The following is a 19913-nucleotide window of genomic DNA, read 5'->3' as shown; positions in this document are numbered from 1 at the left end:
CAAGTCTTAATGCACAGATCTGATCTTTTGACCATATCCGATTTTTTTGTCCTGCCCTTTTACATTCACTGTAGATACGACTGTTAACCTGCATATATATTCAAATTATTCTTTTGGTGATCTCTTTACTATGCGACATGGTTAATCCTTAAGTTTTGAATGGCCATACTAAAATGATATATATAATTCATGACGGGTGGCCATGATTATTTGCCAGCAATGATAAGTTAAAAGCTGTCATGGATGTTTGCAGCCCAAAATCTGAACAGATATAGACCGGAAAAAAACTGCTATTTTAATTTGTTATTTTTATCTACAGATCTAGAATTCTGAAGTGAAATAAAGTAGCGAGGTAAGTTCTATTTGAATTCATTTGAAAGAATTAACAAGATTGTGAGTTTGCGTGAGTGCGTCTGTATGTAATAGTGAGGCTTGTTAGTTTAAATACAAAAACCGCAAAGCTATCTCACCGTTGCTGTGAAATATAATGTAGCTTTCAAAAACTAAGCTGTTTTAATTATAAAATTCACAGGGCAGAGGTTGAAAACCAGTTTCTATGTTCCTGAATGTTTCGGTGTTTGTGCAGTTTCTTAGCTATATTGTATATAAGGTTTCCACTCAATAAATAAGCTGTGAGTTTTAGGAATCAGATATGCGTGTTTAGACACAGGTCAGATGTCCAGATATCAGATATGTATCTGATTTAAAACCACATTTGGAAGTGGCTAAATGATGACAGAATGTTAATTTTTGAAAACTATCCCTGCAGGTTTAGGTAGATTAGACTAATTTGGTTCCTCTATATAGGCCTATATTAGTTGATCTGTGATCCGTACGGACCAGGCCCCATGGTTCGGCACGCATGTGATTCGCGGATTTACTGCTAAATTTAACCATCATAGAGTGAAAGTTTATAATTTAGACGTGTTTTGTCTTGCTAATTTACACATTCAAACTATTTTTAACGCGGAAGAAGAGGCAAAAAATCTGAACTCTCGGTGAATTATCTGTGCGCAGAGAGAGAGAGAGAGAGAGAGAGAGAGAGAGAGAGAGAGAGAGAGAGAGAGAGAGAGAGAGAGAGAGAGACGCGATTCAGATAGCGCTCGAACAACGAAATGATTCCACTTTGCGTTTTCCTTGCCCTTGAACGGACACATACACACAAAATTATGGCTAAATACCCGTCTCAGCAAGTATTCTAGCTCAGTTATGTCATAAGTGAACAGTTGAGAAAGAAATGTACTCGGTTACTAACGTAACCTCGGTTCTCTCTAGAGAGGGAACGAGTACTGCGTAATCTCTTACGCTATGGGGAAAACCTCTTTTCCACGAGATATTGAAGCCAAAAATTATCCTTAATTTTGGTATAATGTAAAACGCTGTGCATCAGCATGCAGACATAGACAAGACGGCTCGCGCGCCTATTGGCTGCCCTGCGGCAACAGCAGCAGCCTATCGAGAGAGGCCCTGCGGGACGTGATACCCAATGGGGTCGCTTCGCGCCCATTTCGTCGCGTCCCGCCAGAATAGGCGTGGCCTTGGCCTATAAATACACTCGACAGGCTGATACAAACTGGTTTTCATCGCTGAAGCGAACCAGCGCTGTTGTATGCACGGCAAGATATGCAGTACTCGTTCCCTCTCTAGAGAGAACCAAGGTTACGTTAGTAACCGAGTACGTTCTCTTACGAGAGTATCTCTCGTACTGCGTAATATCTTACGGTATGGGGAACACAATGCAACACGCCGTGCATACTGGGATCCGACACCAAAGTCCCAAGGGCAGTATCCCGGGGCTCATATAGTGCATAATCACCGTTGACTCACAGAGAGTCGGAGAAGAGAGGCTACAAGCATCATTCCCCATGAAATAGCATCCCACAGGAGCTAGTTATGTTAACAGTGTTTCACGCAGACAGGGTGAATGTGTTCAGCCTGAACTGGGTATAAGTACGGGTCATTCAACACCCATGGAACCGTTCTATCGATCAGTGAGCGATGCCCAAGCAAAACTCAGCATTCTGCGCCAGCGCAGCGGGGCAGATAGTACTGAATTCTAGACCGACAACAGCTTGGCCTGTAAGGCGGGAACCTCTAGGTTATAAAACCTTATAAATGTAGATGGCGAGGCCCAGCCTGCCGCCATACAGATATCTTGCAAGGGAATCCTGCTAGACCACGCCCACGACAAGGCCACGCCTCTCGTGGAGTGCGCTCTGACACCCAAAGGACACTGCAGGCCCTTAGAAGTGTAAGCCAGCGCTATGGCATCAACTATCCATCTGGATAGGCTCTGTTTTGATGCGGCCAGTCCCTTGGAGCGCCCGCCAAACAAAACAAAGAGCTGCTCGGTCTATCTGAAGACAGATGAGCGGGACACATAAGCTCTCAGCGCCCTGGCGGGGCAGAGGAGATTAGCATCCTCCTCCTCATTATTCACCGGGTGGGCGCACAGGGAAATAACCTGGGCCCTGAACGGTGTGTTGAGGGATTTGGGCACGTACCCGTGCCTTGGTTTGAGTATGACTTTAGAGTCATTAGGCCCAAACTCCATACATGACGCGCTTACTGAAAGCGCTTGTAAGTCCCCTACGCGCTTCACTGAAGCAAGAGCCACAAGAAATACCGTTTTGAAAGACGGGTGTTTCATGTCTGACAAATGGATCGGCTCGAATGGGGCACCTTTCATGGCTTCCAGAACCGTAGAAAGGTCCCACACAGGGACTGAGGGGGGTCTGGGAGGATTCAGCCTCTGAGCTGCCCTGAGGAATTGTACGACCAGGTAGTTTTTCCCCAGTGACTGGCCAGACGTTGGTTTTGCAAACGCTGCTATGGCCGCCACGTAAACTTTAAACGTGGATGGGGTTCTACCCTTATCCAGCATCTCCTGAAGGAAGGAGAGCACTTCCGTAACCCCGCAGTCTACGGTTGAAAAGCCCTGAGCTTGACACCAGGTAGAGAACACAGACCATGTCGAGGCGTAGAGCCGTCTAGTAGACGGGGCTTTAGCCTGCGTGATCGTGTTTTGCACTCCCTCCGGGAGGTTAGCGGGTACCCGTTGATGGCCCATGCGTATAGGCCATGGAGCAGTGCTGGTCAGCTGCATCAGGACTGGGAACCAAAATCTGGTTCGTCCAGAGCGGAGACACGAGCAGCACTGGCCATCCGTTCTCCCTGAAATACCAGCACTTGAGGCAGGAGCGAGACGGGGGGAAAAGCATAGAGGGGGCAGCGGGGCCATACGTGGGCCAGCGCATCCCTGCTCTTGGAGAAAAAGTCCAGACAGTGAGCGTTTTCCTGGGACGCGAACAGGTCCACCTGCGCTCAGCCGAATGTCTCCCACAGCAGTTGGATCGTCTGCGGGTGCAGCGACCATTCCCCTGCTGGGACATTGTCTCTGGACAGTTTGTCTGGTCCCAGATTCAGGTGACCAGGCACATGCGCTGCCTTCAGTGAAAGCAGGTTGTGCTGAGCCCAAACCAGGAGGCGTTCCATCAGCCTGTAAAGGTTTCGGGACCTGACGCCACCCTGGCGATTTGTGTATGCCACCACTGACATGTTGTCCGACCGGACCAGGACGTGGTGGCCTTTTATCTGGGGACAAAAACGCCATAGCGCGTTGTCGACTGCCAGCATTTCCAGACAGTTTATGTGTGTAAGCTTTTACCGTTCCGACCACTGTCCAAAGAACGGTCTGCCCTCGAGCAGCGCTCCCCATCCCGAGGTGGAGGCATCCGTGGACACCACCGTCACACTCGAGGGAGTCCCCAGACTCACGCCTGACTGATACCAGTCGGCTTTTTCCCAGGTTCCAGAGCCGAAACACATTTCATGTCGACCCTGAGGTGAAACAGACCAGAGGTCCATGCCTGGGCTTGCTTCGCGCTTTCAGCCATAACTGCAGTGGGCGAATGCGAAGCAAGCCCAGCTGAAGTACCGAAGATGCTGAGGCCATGAGACCCAGCATTTTCTGAAACCTTTTGAGCGGGACTATAGAGCCGCGGCGGAAGGATTTCGCGGCGCGCTGAATGTCCAGTCCGCGCTCCGGCGACAGACGTGCTGTCATAGACAGCGAGTCCAGCACAGTCCCAGAAAAGAAATTTTCTGGCTGGGAAACAGCGAGCTCTTCGCCCTATTGACTGTAAGACCCAGCCTCTCGAGATGCTCGAGTAATGTGATCCTGTGTTCTATGAGCTCTGAGTGTGATCGAGCTAGAATCAGCCAATCGTACAAGTAGTTCAAAACTCGCATGCCCTGAAGTCTCAGGGGTGCGAAAGCCGCGTCCGTGCACTTCGTAAATGTACGGGGTGCTAGGGACAGGCCGAACGGTAGGACTGTTTATTGATATGCCTGGCCCTCGAAGGCGAATCTCAAGAATCGCCTGTGACGTGACGCAATCTGTATTTGGAAATAGGCGTCTTTCAGATCTATTGACATGAACCAGTCTCCCTGGCGAACTTGCGCGAGGATTTTCCTGGTTGTCAGCATTTTGAACTGGCGCTTCAAAAGTGCTTTTTTCAATTGCCGCAGATCTAGAATGGGTCTGAGACCCCCGTCTTTTTTGGGTACCAGAAAATATCTGCTGTATAGCCCCCCTTCGCTCTGAGCCTGAGATAAAGGTTCTATGGCCCCTTTGCTCAGCAGTTTCGCTATTTCGGCTCGAAGTAGATGAGATACTTCTTTGTTTACCATGGTTTCGACACGCGCCGTGTAACGGCGGGGACGTTGAGCGAACTGTAGCGAATAGCCTCTCTTTATAGTGTTCAACATCCATTCCGATACCCCGGGAAGCTTTGCCCACGCATTTGCGTGAATAGCTAGAGGTAGAATGCGATCCGAGCTCTGGCCGCGGCACAGCGGCGGCTGCAGAGCTTCGGTGTGCTGAGACATAAACACTGTGTTTAAAGTGTGCGAGGCGGGGGGCGCGCCGATCACGGTGGGCAGCCTGGTCGCGCTCGGTTTCTCTATGACAGATTGTGGAGAGAGAGCGAGCGGGACAAAACCTGTGGGTTTTAGCGTGTCTGTGAGAGAATGTGGGCGCGGGACAGCGGGCTGAAAACTGAAAACAGGCTTGCGCTGACTGAATGTGTGTTGGTTTCGTTTTTACAGAAACCGTGGGACACGCAATGTGTAGTGTTTGTGGGCACATGTCGATTGTGCAAATGTAGTGAATGTGCCCACGACACAGAGTCGATTTTATTTGTGCTAGCCCTGAACTGTGGCGGGCTGTGTCTGTGTGTGGGAATGGGCACTGAGACGTGGGCATTCTTACAACACTCATAACACCATCGGCTTTGGCCGGGACACCAGAAAATACACTCTTTATTGGATTTATCTGGGTAGCCGTGAAAACGGCTTTTGTGTGCAGGCAAGCGGGCAAATGAACTTGCTTGTTGCTAAATACGCTGGAACAGTCACATTGCATGGAACTGGACGAGCAAAATGTTTCGGTGAAAATCCGGCCGCAGCGAGATTTGAACACCGTCGCTTTCCTAGGATGGCTAGGAAGGCTTTGAGACCTCGGGCTTGATCTCGATCCTCGGCCGGGGCCCGCGCTGAGGGGGGCGGCGTCCAGCAGAGCGAGAGCGCGGTCTCTGTTCTCGGGCCTGGCGGCGCTAAGAAGCGGCGCCGGGTGGTGTGGGCTGTGGCTGTGAGTTCCGGGCAAACGGCTGTTTCGAGCGACCTGCTGCGGAGCTAGAGCGCTTCGGGAGGAAGTGCTTCATAGCCTGCGATGTCTTTTGAACCTCCTGGAATCTGTCCGCGAAATCTTTGACGGCAGATCCGAAGAGGCCCGCTGACGAAATGGGCGCGTCGAGAAACACAGAGCGCTCCGAGTCCGTCATCTCACTCAGCGTTAACCACAAATGTCTCTCAGCCACGGTGAGAGAGGCCATGTTCCGCCCAACGGCCTGTGCAGCAGATTTAGCGGCGCGTAGAGCCAGGTCTGTAGCGCTCCTTAAATCCGCAACGCTGATCGATCCCGCGCCTTCCTCGTCCATTTTTCGGAGAAGGTCGGCCTGGAAGATCTGCAGCGACCGTGCATGGCTGACGTCACTCGGCAGGCTTTAGATGGCAACACCGTCTGTGCTCACCGTCCAGCAGAGGGCGGGCAGAGATGTGTTCCTACCGCTGCTTCCACAGGAGGAAGAGAAAGGTACCCTCTATCTTTCGCACCGTCCACAGTGGCGAATGCAGCAGAGATAGAGGTACGCACCCTGGCCGAGAAGGGGGCGTTCCAGGACCTCGCGACTTCTTCGTGAAACTCAGGAAGAAAAGGCGCGGGTCTGGACTGTGATGGGGCGTGGTCCTTCTTGAGGAAGCATCCATCCAGTCGGTTTTGCGGGGGCTGCGCGGGCGCCTCCCAGTCGAGGCCGAGGTTTTCGATGGCTTGAGAGAGCAGACGCATCAACTCTGACTCAATGCCAGCCCTTCGTCCAGAAGGCTCGCGAACAGCGGGGGGGAGGTCCACAGAGCTCGCCCAATCCTCGCTGTCCGACGCCAGGATAGAACAGGCCTCGGCTGTTTCGTCGATCACAATGGCGGAAGCGGTGGCAGACGGCGGCCGCTGTCCGTCGGTGAGCGACTCGAGCGATGCCGGCGAAGCCGGCGGGCGAACCGGCGAGCTTTGGCGGGCAGGTGGAGGCTCGGGAGCGCGCTGAGTACGGCGCTTTTTACGGCGCGGCGTAACAGCGGGCTGAAGTGCAGGCTCTGAGAAGGATGCCAGGCGAGTCCTCAGAGTCACCATAGGCAGCAGCTCACAGTGAGGGTATCCGCCGTCGACGAGAGCGAGAGCTGCATGATCCTCACCCAGGCAGGAAACGCAGATGACATGGCGGTACCCGTTGCTGAGTGCGGCTTGGCACTGCTGTACGCTTGCACTCAGACGGCGCAGCTTCTCACTCCGGATCCAGCGATGCAGTAGTGCTTCGCTGAAGAGATGAAAATCAGTTTGTATCAGCCTGTCGAGTGTATTTATAGGCCAAGGCCACGCCTATTCTGGCGGGACGTGACGAAATGGGCGCGAAGCGCCCCCATTGGGTATCACGTCCCGCAGGGCCTCTCTCGATAGGCTGCTGCTGTTGCCGCAGGGCAGCCAATAGGCGCGCGAGCCGTCTTGCCTATGTCTGCATGCTGCTGCACAGCGTTTTACATGAAATCAAAATTAAGGATAATTTTTGGCTTCAATATCTCGTGGAAAAGAGGTTTTCCCCATAGCGTAAGAGATTACGCAGTACGAGAGATACTCTCGTAAGAGAACCGGATGTTTATCAATTTTTTTCATTCCGTACAGTCGGTCTTAAAGTGACAGCAGAAACCTAATATTCCTAGTGTTGTCTATGTCATTAATGGTAATAAAATAACAAAATACATGATGGAACTATGTTTAATTATTTCTACAGTGAACAAATAGTGTTATTTTACATTTATGCTTAATTCATAATTTCTGTACCTGAATACTACTGTTAGATTTTGCAACTTTGTTATTTAGTATTCATCTGTGCTTGTAATTTGTGTATTTGTTCTTATTTTATTACTGACTTGTATGGTTTTTAATAATGTTTGAAGTTTATCAGTTAGGCCAGTAGTTTCTGATGTAGTATTGAAGAACTTCAAGTGAGCTTTGAGTAATAAATGAAAAGCAAAGTTACACCCCCAATATATTTATTTATATTTATTTATTTTTAATTATTTTGGCTGATACGAAAAATTATCTGATCCGTTGCTCAAAAAACGTAAATGATCCAAACTGTGAATTTTGTTACCTGCTGCACCACTAGCCTATATCTAGGCACACTATATTTAGGGGATTTATTCTCTCTGTTGCTCTCAGTTACAGCATGACTTTTTGTGCAGGATGTGCTCACCTCCTCGTCGTTGGGCTGTAAGATGTGGTAGAGCCATGGGATCTCAGCCAGCTTGCCCAGTTCAAGCTCGACGCTCTGCAGGGCATTGGACAGCAGCTCTTCATGTGGAGGGTCCAGTTGCTACAGATATAAACTCACAGTCAGTGCTTACATAGATCTCTATCAGAGTCTTCACTGCTCAGCGCTAACAAGACAAGATTACACATGAATCCACTTCCAGGTGTTGTGCTGGTCTATCTGGTGGACTAGCATAGTCAGATGCATCTGTAAAATGGGAAAATGTTATTGCTTAGCATTTGAAAGTTGCACTTCCATATCTTATGACTCCTTTTAGAGTCCTAATGTTTAATGTAATATAAGCTAAATGAAACAAAAGTATACTTTGTATCAGATGCTTTTACAAAAATACCTTAAAAATAGATATATAGCTATAATCAGGGTTTGAAATGACCTTTTTCACTCACCGACCAATTTGGCTGCAAAATTTATATATATATATATATATATATTGCTTCAATGCAAGCGTGCCATTATTTGTTGCGTAGTGATGTGCATGTTCAAGTTAGCCAAAAATGGGCAGATTCTGCACAATACTCTATATTTAATATATTATTATGACTCATGAGTTGAGTATTTGTGCTAAATCTGCGCAGATTTGGCTTACATGAACTTCCTCAGCAAAGTGAGTAAACATAATAAGTAACTAGCTAGTGATTTGACAGCGTTACCTGCCACTGTTGATATTTACCTGCATTTTTTAGCATTTCAAACCCTGGCTATAATGTAACAATAGATGCAAGTCTCCATTTGCTCTGCATCACAGTGCAGATTATTCTTTTCTATGGGGACCTGCTTTTCAGCACCATACACATTTATTCCTTGGAAAAGAGGAATGAGAATGAGCTTTATATTACATAACATTACATTACAAAGATTCAATCCAGATCATGTTCACAGTGAACTCACCAATGGCACTCGTCCTACTAGCAGAGATTCGGTCTCATTGTGCAGAGCCTTCACGGTGCTCGCCACCTCAATGGCAGTGTTTCTTGTCAGGCTCTGAGGAGAACAGATGACGAATCAGACATTATACACTTGTATAAACTATGAGGTGCACAAAAGTATAAACTATGAGGTGCACAAAGGTTCCTAATGTAAAAATACCATTCATTTTCTCAAAAGAGAAAACTATTTTTAATAATAATAATACAAAAAGATTTTCACACAAAACTACCATGAGCTCTGAGATCGATAAGCGATTTTATGTGCTTAAAAAAGTGTATAATAGCGTAAATCTACAAACACTAGTAGAGAAACACTACGGAGCCACCAATCAGAGAATTGTGTCTTATCAAAGATGCATTTATGTAATCAAAAATACAGTAAAAATACTCAAGTCTTCAATGTCACCTAATCATTCTAATATGCTGATTTGATTCTCAAGAAACCTTTCTTATTACTATCAATGTAAAAACAGTTGCGCTGCTTGATATTCTTTGATTCACTTCAATTAATAGAGTTCAAAAGAACACTATTTATTTGAAATATAAATCTTTTGTAACATTATAAATGTCTGTACTGTCACTTTTGATCAATTTAATGCATTCTTGCTGAATAAAACTATTCATTTCTTATATTTATATATATAAAACAAATCTTACTGAACCTAAACTTTTGAATGCAAGTGTATATTGCATGCCTAATATGAATGACTATACATTTATATTATAAGTTGATTTTGATTCAGTTAAGTAATCCACAATGCTTCAAGTGAAGAGCATAAAAGAATTTGTAAACTAACCTTTTTCCCAAGTTAGCCCTGTACATTTTGTCCGATTTTTCAATACTTTTACTTCAAATCAACGTTTGACTCACATTTGAGCTGGCTGATTTTATTCATGGGTTATACTGTTGTTCCATATAGATTTTTTTTTGTGCACAAAATTAAAGACTATCATCACAAAACAATGTTCCAATGAACTCTTTCACACCAAACCCAAATGTAATACTGTGGTGAGCTGTCATTGTTTTATATGGAGGGAAAGTAGATTTTTGATCAGTCATCGGTGGCATTGGTGTGAACAGCCCTTCAGCGCTGGCCTCGCTCACCTCGGGGAACTTGGGGTGTGTTTTGTTGATGGCGTGTGAAGAGGCATTGACGGCGTGGGCCAGCTCCTGCTCGAGGAGCTGGTAGTTTTTGGCAGCCTCACAGATCCTGGTGATGAGATCCTCAGCGGCTCGAGCGCACATCTGGATGAGCGCGGCCTCCTCCTCGGTGGCCAGATCCACAGAATGCTGAGGATACAGGTGAGGCCTCAGCGGAGGCTTGTCGTATTTCAGTTTATCCTCCCAAGACTTCAATGTGTTTTCAAATGCCTTTATTGAAAACAAATACAGAAGTCATTTAAAGGACAGTGAGTTTTAACATCCAATGTTTAGAAAGGATACACGCAATTAACACAAACAGCCCAGTGGTGACAGATCTGGACTGGTTTCCTCATCTTTGACACTACATGCAAAACTGTTTATTCAGGCACTGGTCAATTTTGAGATTTTGGGCTATTTTGCTTCCATAACATTTCTTAATTCAGACTAGTGGAAAGAAAACATTAAGTGTTTCGTTTATTACTTTAAGTCGTTAATTTAAATGATAATACATATCTTTAGAGGCTGTTTTCTCAAAATGAGTTTTTTCTCTTGCATTGAGCTAGAAATCTCCTCTTCAGTAGTGCTTACACAAACCAAATTTTACAGTTTTATTATTTTTACAATAATACTTGTTAAAGAAAGTAATTTGTTACGTTACTTTTGCGTCACTTTCTCTCTGCTTGTTTGTTAATAACAAAAAACAAAAACAAACAATAGTTAACATCAAAAGTGAAATGAATAAGCCTCAGGCTGAAGGAAATGCAAATTCACGTCTGTACAGTCGAGGGTTCAGCTCAAACAAACCAGCTGGGCTGCCATTTGTGTTTGCAAAAGAATAGAATGCAGAAGAATAAAGCTCAACACTCTTCAGCAATATATACAAAAATATGAAACACAAATGTGAGGTTTATCTAGTCATTATCTTTTGCTTATTATTACTGATAAAAGCTGAAATGGATAACTGAAAGTCAGCAGCAAAGATATTATCAAATAAAGTGAGATTAAATACATAAAGTATATTTGTGTAATTTAACATTTTTATTTATTGCAGGTTTGCCTAATATTTTGAGTTTGCATTTCATTGTTTTTATTCATTCTGTTTTTGTGCAAGTGAGAGTTGTAAATGCATGCTCACATTTAGCCTAGAACTACAATAACATTATGCTTTTTTAACACAGCGCACACAACACCTCTATTTTACTTTTTTTGTGATAATCTACTCAGCCTTATGCTTCTCCGACACCAAAAGCTATAGTATATCTTAAGAAGACTTGGAATATCTCACACAAGTCTTATTGACAGTATCTATAATAATTCTATTGTGCTTCTTGGAGCTTGTTGTCAGAATAAACCACTATCCACTTTCCTTTGAAAGTGAATGGAAAACAAACCATTCTGCCTAACATCTCCTTTTGTCTTTCATAGAACAACAGAGAAAAAATGGTCAAAACAACCTGAGAGAGATATACACTAATGTCCAAAGTCTGGGGTCAGTATATTCAGCAAGGATGCATTACATTGATCAAAAGTGATAGTAAAGACATTTATAATGTTACAAAACATTTCTATAAAAAAATAAATAAAAATAAAAGAACCCTGAAAAAAATGTACCACTGTTTCCAGAAAAATATTAAGCAGCAAAACTGTTGATAATAATAAATTTAAAAAATAAAATCAAAATATTTCAAATAATTATTTAAATTGTAATAATATTTGACGATTTCACGAATATTTACTGTTTTTAACTGTATTTTTGATCAAATAAATTCACCCTTGGTGAACATAAGAGACCCAAAACGTCTGAACATTAGTGTTAATGATGCCATTTTGAATGAATTATTCCTTTAACTGTTCATTTCCACTGTTCCTCCAGAAACACTCACCCGGTCTCTTGTCAGCATCTGGGCCCGGTTCTTGTGCTGAATCTTGATGACTCCAGGTGGTTGAATCCAGGCCTCTCCGTCCACCTGGACAGGCACTCCTTCATCTCCCAGGATGGTGATCTTCACCGTGCGACACTGAGAGGGATGAGGTGAGTTACACATCTCTATCACTATTATTCACATACTTGACAGATCTGTCATGTGTGTGTGAGTTGTGCTTACCTGTGCAATACGGTGATGCTGCAGTTTGATTACCCTTGAGACAGCCATCTGCATACTACCGAACACAGCAACCACTTCCAAAATTTTATCATCAAATGAAGGGGCACAAAATATCTGCATGGAAAGAAAAGAAAAAAATCATGAAGATAGCTTACCACCAAGCCTACTATATCAAATTTGATATGCACATTTATAAAAGTCTAAACGATCAACATAATTAAGAAAAAAACTTCACAATCTACTACATGCCTTCTGTCCTCTGATTGAAAGTTCATAGATTTTTGGCAAAATGTTCCCGTTTAGGTTGGGATAGAAGTGTCTATTTGTAGTGAAATCTGTACTGATTTTTATAAAGTAAACATAATAATAACTTATTGTTATTAATATTTCAAGCTGAATATTTACTGGACTGAAGCAAGGTTTACTTGATTTTTTTCTTTTGAAAAATTATGTTTAAAAATGCAAGTATCAAATATGATAGAAAAGGTTTTTGAGGAATACTTATATTATACATCTATCAATCCTCATGTTTTTCCTCCCACAATAAAAACTACAGAGCTTTGAACATAAAAATAAGAATTTAAGTATTAACTGAAATGTAGAGTGACAACTGATATTTTTATGCATTGTATGTAAATAGGCTGGTATTCTGTTATAAAGATCTCATTGATTTACATTGCAAGCTATCAGAATTTCATCTTTTAGCCCAAATAAATATCAGAAACTGCACCAAATTGCGTATTTTGGAAAACTATGAGCTCCATATTCTTCTCACCATATCATATTATATGAACCATAAAAGCATTATGTGTCAAATATGATACCTTAAGGTTCAACAAACTGTTCAATAAAAAAAAAAAAAAGATTTTTCAGACTATAGTCATGCTTTACAGGGCTAATTACTCTTCCCTCTATGAAAACACTTAGTGGACTTGAGAATGACATTTTTTGAACTGGGTCCTCGAATGTCCAGTCCAAAATTTCAGATCTCTTCCTAAGCCCTCTTCCCTTCTGTAACTAGACGCTGTAGCGCACACACACTGTCCGGAGGTAACCTCATCCTGAACGAGGCCATGTGAGCTAAAACAAACCAGCTGCCAAGAGGACACTTGTTGTGAACAAAGACCCGTGTCACCCTCGGGTTGAAAAGGTTTTGTCCAGAGCCAGCTGCGTGTTAGACAACACCAGTCAACACAGGGCAAACTCATCCTCTTAATTAAACAACTCCAGAGCTCCATGGTGTCATATTTCAACTCCTAGTTTACAACTCAGAGCCAGGATGGGTTGCAGTTTGAAGAGAGAACCCCTCATGACCTCTAGCATCATCACTTACGTCATCCTCTTTGGTGCCGCCCCAGAAGTTGGTTCCCCCGGCGTAGCTAGGGATGTTCAGGACAGCGATTCCCTGGAGGCTGGGGAGTGGGATGTACTGGCCGTCACACTGCGGAATCAATCACACAACCATGAGGAGCACTGGATATAAAACTGGGACAAACGCAACCGTTCGACCCCAAGTGCTCGAGAAGAGGTTCAGTTCCAGCAGCTGGTGTCTTTAAATCACTACATAATCATGTGTTGATTGTTCAACCTTTGTTCAACAACATTTGACCCTTTACACAAAAACGGTACAAACTGGTGTCCCATTACTTTTTAAAAGTATAAATCAAGGCACATATTCTGTGTTTTTCAGAACGAGAACTACTAGAGGAGATCAGTGATTCTCAGCCAGGGGTCCGGGGCCCACTAGGGGGCCTCAGCTAACTTCCTAAGGAGGCCTCAAGATGATTCACAATCATTTAAAACAAGTACTAAAATAAGCTGAAACAAATACAAAACAATATATTTCTTGGTTTAATTCACTACCTCAATAACAGTTTTTTTTTCTTCTTCTTCTTAGAAGAACCATTTACATGGTCTTGAAAATCCTGGATATACATTATGAGGTAGCCTAATATTAAAATGTGATTTCTAGACCTGGAAATATACATTATTAAAATCACCATGGGAATTTACATTATTATATTTATGCCAAGCTCTAAAATCTTTATTTAAGTAGAAATTGTGACGAAAAAAATCTTTGTAAAATTAAGATTAAAATCTTTGTAAATATCTTTGTGTGTGTGTGCGTGTGTATATATATATATATATATATATATATATATATATATATATATACACACACACACACATTGTATTCAATAATATTCAAAGGTTAGATGATTTAAAGATATAAACTATATACACAAATATATATAAATATAAAAAATGGGACAAAGCAAACATTTAAAATATTCAGTGGTCTTTTAATCATCACAAATCACTGGTCAGGGAATTAGCAATAATTGCACAATTACTGTAGATAAAGTAACTTGGCACAGAATAGTGTCCAACTTGCCGACAGCTTTTTACAGGAAGAAGAGTCAGTGTTGTTCCACATAATGTAACTGCTTCAAACTGTTCATGAGTAGTTGAAAGTGAAGTTTAAGTTAAAGTGAAGAGTTTAATGTGAGAGCAAATATTCACTATAGGGTTCAAACCTGGACTCTGACAGGCCAAAACATGAGCCTGATAAGCTTGTTTTCAAGCTACTTCTTGGTTGTCTTTGCAATCTGGGCAGGAAAATAACATCTGATCTTTCCTCTTTAGAAAACAAATTTTCATTTGTGGAAAGCAAGCCATTCTGCAATATTGTCCTGAACTCCAAAGCATGAAATGACATTCACAGTGAAGTAGCTCAACAATAATACATTACCAGCAGCTAAAAAGCCTCCCCACACAATGACACTTTTCCTCCACACTTCACTGTGGTAGAGATGCATTTATTATTATATTTCTCAGCAGATTTTTGAAGACACCGCTCTGGAGCATCACTCGTGTTTCATTGTGATTCATCACTCCACACACAACATCCCATATTCTGCCAAAACTTTTTTCTGAGACAGCAATGGATTTTTAAGAAGCGCATTTGCTTAAATTTTCTGCATTTTCTGACCAATAATTGTTGGTTCAGACAATTAAGTGTTTAGCCATTTTGGGCTTGGACAGGTATTGTTGTTTTGTATGTTATTATTTGAAAATGCCTTTCATTCAGCTCACCTCTAGCTGAACTTTCTGCTCCAAGTTTTTATACGTCCGCTGCAGAAGCTCTTTCGTCCCCAGAACTCCATACCACATCATGTTTTTAGTACGACTTCTGGGTTGTCAGAGAAACACCAGTCAGCCACTGAGTCCATGTCAAAGGTGGTTTAGCTAAATGCATTACATGAAAGAAGACTGTGTTAAAATCTTGAACTACCTGCATTTCTCTGGGTGCTCCTCACGTTTGTTGTTGAACTCCAGTGAGATCTTTGCATCTAAGCCTATCCCAAAGTAGTTATTCATCACACACTTCTCCAAATAGCCCTCTCTGTAAGAAAAATTACTCCTGTGAGATTTGCGAATACCTTTAAGATAAACTTCTTTCAACAAGAAAAAGGAAAGTGAAGCTCTTACAATGAGTCCAGGTCTGGATCGATGAAGGGAGTGGCACCAAATGGATCTATGTTGGCAAGCAGCATCTTACTGATAATGGAGCTTCCAGCGATGGAGGCAGCAAGACCAGCCCGCAGACCTGAACACCGACCACAAGATGAATGGGAGATTTCAGGACACTCAAACAGGAATCAGAAAACCATAATTCAAATCATGTCTATCATTAAAATGAAGTTTTGTCACCCTCATGATGTTCTAACCCTTTATAACTTTATTTTGTTAGTGAAACACAAAAGAAGATGTTTGACAGAATGTTGATGCTGTTCTTTTCCAGAGAACAGGAAAAGTTCCAGAAGCTCCAAAAAACACCTCAAAAGTACAAGAAAAACGGTCCCCATGACTTACATTGAACATATTTCAAATGTCTGAGGTGTCTGAGGAACAAAGGTCTGAGGAACAGACTGAAATGTAGGTTTATTATTTACTTTATTTTCAGGAAATAAAAATCTAAAGTTTGGTCTGTTCCTGTTCACAGACAGGGCTTAGAGTAAGCCAGGATTAGACCTTAGTTCAATTAGAACATTTAAGTAGCTTTTATAAACTTGCCTTAGACAAAAAAAAAAAAAAAAAAACATTACTGTGTGCATCTTGAGATGAAACAAGGGCACTGAGATATTTTAAAATCTGGCAGTTCAAGTTGCTTTCAGATAAAACAGCTTAAACAAGCATTTTAGTCTGAGACTAGCTCAAGCCATGTCTGTGAAACTGAGGTAAAGTGTACTTATTGAAATATATACTTTCAAATAATATCTTTAAGTGCAAACTGAATGTATTTTGCACACGTTAATTGCAATTAAATGGAAATGTATTATACATTTATTTTAAATGCAATTAGTTAGTATGGAAATAGCAGCTCAGAAATTTGACCTAACATGGGTTTAGTGGAAACACTAAAGTCATACTGGTTTGGAACTACATGAGGGTGAGTAAATGATGCCAGAAATGTCATTTTGGGGTGAACTATCCCTTTACATAGTCTCAGTTTTCTGGTCAGTTGTCACATGGGGTAATGTCATGTGGTCGTACCGGGACAGATGATGCGTGTGTTGAGAACAGGCAGGTTCTCCTTGCTTGTGGTGAAGGGAGTGATGGAAAAGGAGCCGCAGGACTGCGTGCTGCGACTGATACGCCTCTCTGGAGGCGAACACGGTGACTTAGCCACTGCAGAAGCACAAACACAGTACAAAACATGAGCTCACGTGTAAAACAGACTCATTCAACACGGCAATATCTGCCCAAGTGTCCATTACGCAGCAAAATCGAATGCTGTTTTGTAAACGCTCAACTTTTTCCATCATGTAAGAATAACCCGCGCATCTGGTCACTGGCTCGGTTTCAACGAGAAGTGAAAAAGCCACCGTAAAACACATCCAGCAGATTCAGCAGAACGAAACCCACATAAACCAACCAAAACACATCGAGGCCACTTAACAGCGAAGAGACGCAGGAGAAACGGAGGCCCTGAGGGACGGGAGCAACTTTCATGCCCCGCTGGAAACATGAGCAGACTGCAGGCCTCTGTGTAAACAGGAAGGGCCACTGTCCAGCAAACAAAAGATATGTTCTCTATGGAGAGAAATATAGCGCAGGGATCCTCTGGGAAACCTAGAGATATATTTATAGCTATAAACACTTACAGTCTGTAAGCTGTATGGAAATCACAAACCTTCTGAAGGAAAAAGATTGTGTTATTGGGCAAATGCGCAAAGCTTGTAATCCCATTTTATAAAAACAACTGTGACTAAAAGTAATGTGTTTTAACATGTCTAAAAGAAGTTTTAGGGTGTATTTGTAAAAAATAAACCCAAATATAATATATTTTTACAACTTAGATGAATGTGTTTTTGTAGAGTTTTTTTTTATTTTTATTTTTTTTTTTTTATTGAGAAAACGTTAAAGGGAAATACAGAGACATTTGAATCTTTGAATCAAACAAACAAAAAACAAAAACAAAAAAAACAAAACAAAAATTCTGCATCTTATTTCACATATCAATCATCTTTCTAACACATTGAGTATCCTTTTCAACAGTTTTGATGTCTTTAGAGCTTTGCGGTTGTTTTGTATTGAAGTTAGAGAGTCATAAAACATCTTCAAATCAGTGGAAAATAGTCTAACATTTGGTATAGTGGATATACATTTTGCTTTATGTATATGATATTTTCCAAATAGAATGAGAAGTTTAATTATATTATTCATTTCCAATAAATCAGAGTTACAATCCATAAACAAGACCATTACCTCAGTTATTGTGACAAATTTATAAAATAACTCAAAAAGAAACCAAGAAACTTGGGACCAAAATAAATTAGTATAATTACAACTAAAAAATAAGTGTATTATAGTTTCATTTTCTTCAATACAGAAACTGCATAGTGGTGAAAACCCTTCTTTAAATTTACTAATAAAGTCATTACAAGGATAGTATCTGTTTATTATTTTAAAGTGAGTTTCTTTAACTTTATTAGGGAGTACATATTTATTTATATCATTTTTGTAGAGTTATAATTTGTTTTTTAAACAACTAAGAGTAATGTGTTGTAATGTGTCTAAAAGCCTTTTATTGGGGTTTATATATGAAAAAAAAAAAAAAAAAAAATTTAATATACTTTTAATAACTACTATTAATTTTTAAGAGTAATTATTTGTCTTTTTTAAACAACTAAGAGTAATGTGTTTAATGTGTCTATAAGCATTTTAGGGGGTTATTTATTTAAAAAAAAAACTAATATAATAATAATAATGATAATGAATATATTTTAACAACTAAGATGAATGTGTTTTTAAGAGTAATTATTTGTTTTTAACTAAGAGTGATTTGTTTCAATGTGTCAAAACGTGTTTTTAATATGTCTACAAAAACATAAACGGCTACATTAGATTGAAATGTACTATATTTTGTCACTAGAGGGCAGCACTAATCCTTTCAGACACAAACACATTCAAATACTTCAGATCAGAAACATGGACTGATTCCCAATTCACACACTAGCCATCCTAAATAGAGAGCATTTTGGGTAATATGCTGAAAAGACAGTTATGTTCAGAATGGAATATTAACATAATGAATACTGTGCCATAAGCACTGTATACTGCCTGCCTACTATGCTTTTATATGTTAGTAGGCATTATTCCAACATCAATTTTCATACAAGTGGTGGGTTATTTTGTATTTTGAATATAATTTTGTAAGCTCTTGTAAACTCTAACCTCAGACTTTCAACACGCTGATCAAATGAGTCTAAAAAGAGATGTTAAAAACCATGACTAATATTACTTCCAGTTTTTTGTTCTCACACTGGTAATGGAAAGTCAAGTCATGTGAATAGCATTGTGGTGAAGTAGTACCTAGTGCAGAGTTACTCCGTTACTGTATAATTCCCATTTTGGCAACTATAATAAATCATCTCGGTAGTCCAAGCACACAGAAAATGTGCATACTGTGTGTGTGTGTGTGTGTGTGTGTGTGTGTGTGTGTGTGTGTGTGTGCGCGCACAGTACATCATTCCACTCTTTGGAAAGAATAGCCTTTTCACGCACACTTTTCATCGGCTCCAACACATTCCCATGCAAACCAATGGAGGATTTAGCTTTTAAGGCCGGTAAGCAAGAACACTTTGTGTCTCACAGGATTCGGATAACAGCGACAGCATGTCTAAGATTTAAAAGTGTGAACTCACAGGGCAGAGCTTCCAGTTCTTTAGTGTCCTCGTCCTTCTCGTTGTCTTTGTTTTCGTCCTCGCTGTCCTTCCTGAAGTCGTTGGGAGACTGCAGTTCCTGCTCCTCAGTGTGAGCGTTCTGCTCATCCACCACTACAGCACAGAGAAACACAACCTTCTTATTCATGCACTTCTTTACCTGGAACATACAATAAGGTAGGGCTGGGTGATATTACATATATATTCACGATTTTGCAGGAGGTATAACATTAAGAAACATTGTGAACATCGCAAATTTTTTAATGTGCTTTTTTTTTTTAGTTTCCCAAAGAGCGTGTCACTTTTCAGGATCCCTTCTTGTCTTGTGAACTGCTCCAGCTCTGAAACAACTCTTTTTTGACTGATATCAAGAACTACTCTTATATCACTTCACACTGACTTTAAAACAGAAATGCAACCAGAATTGCTAAATTCAATTCAAATTCATTTCCATGAATCACTTCTAACTGAACTTTGCAATGTATCAATTCAAGACTCTGATTTGTGTGATTCATCACTAGGAAATAATCTTGGATGTTCCCATGTGGTATTCCTTTAATCTTTTA

The 19913-nt window shown here is 41.5% G+C and overlaps 1 protein-coding gene across 9 annotated transcripts in view; it reads right to left on the bottom strand.

The window, feature by feature from the left end:
- Positions 1–19913, bottom strand: part of dgkh (diacylglycerol kinase, eta) — a 108379-nt gene that overhangs the window by 11610 nt on the left and 76856 nt on the right. For all 9 annotated transcript variants that reach the window (XM_077215727.1, XM_077215728.1, XM_077215730.1 and 6 more), the window contains 11 exons: positions 19330–19461; positions 16676–16810; positions 15611–15728; positions 15414–15524; positions 15215–15311; positions 13452–13559; positions 12119–12232; positions 11897–12031; positions 9975–10241; positions 8832–8924; positions 7866–7985 (listed from right to left, as the gene is read on the bottom strand). In XM_077215727.1, coding sequence (XP_077071842.1) covers positions 7866–7985; positions 8832–8924; positions 9975–10241; positions 11897–12031; positions 12119–12232; positions 13452–13559; positions 15215–15311; positions 15414–15524; positions 15611–15728; positions 16676–16810; positions 19330–19461 — 1430 coding nt within the window. The remainder of the gene's footprint in view (positions 1–7865; positions 7986–8831; positions 8925–9974; positions 10242–11896; positions 12032–12118; positions 12233–13451; positions 13560–15214; positions 15312–15413; positions 15525–15610; positions 15729–16675; positions 16811–19329; positions 19462–19913) is intronic.

This window comes from Siphateles boraxobius, unplaced genomic scaffold (genome assembly GCF_051911475.1).
Source record: "Siphateles boraxobius isolate OS27281-9 unplaced genomic scaffold, OSU_SipBor_1 7, whole genome shotgun sequence".
Lineage (NCBI taxonomy): Eukaryota > Metazoa > Chordata > Actinopteri > Cypriniformes > Leuciscidae > Siphateles > Siphateles boraxobius.
The sequence above is the reverse complement of the archived record's forward strand: the minus strand, read 5'-3'. Positions and strand labels throughout refer to the sequence as shown.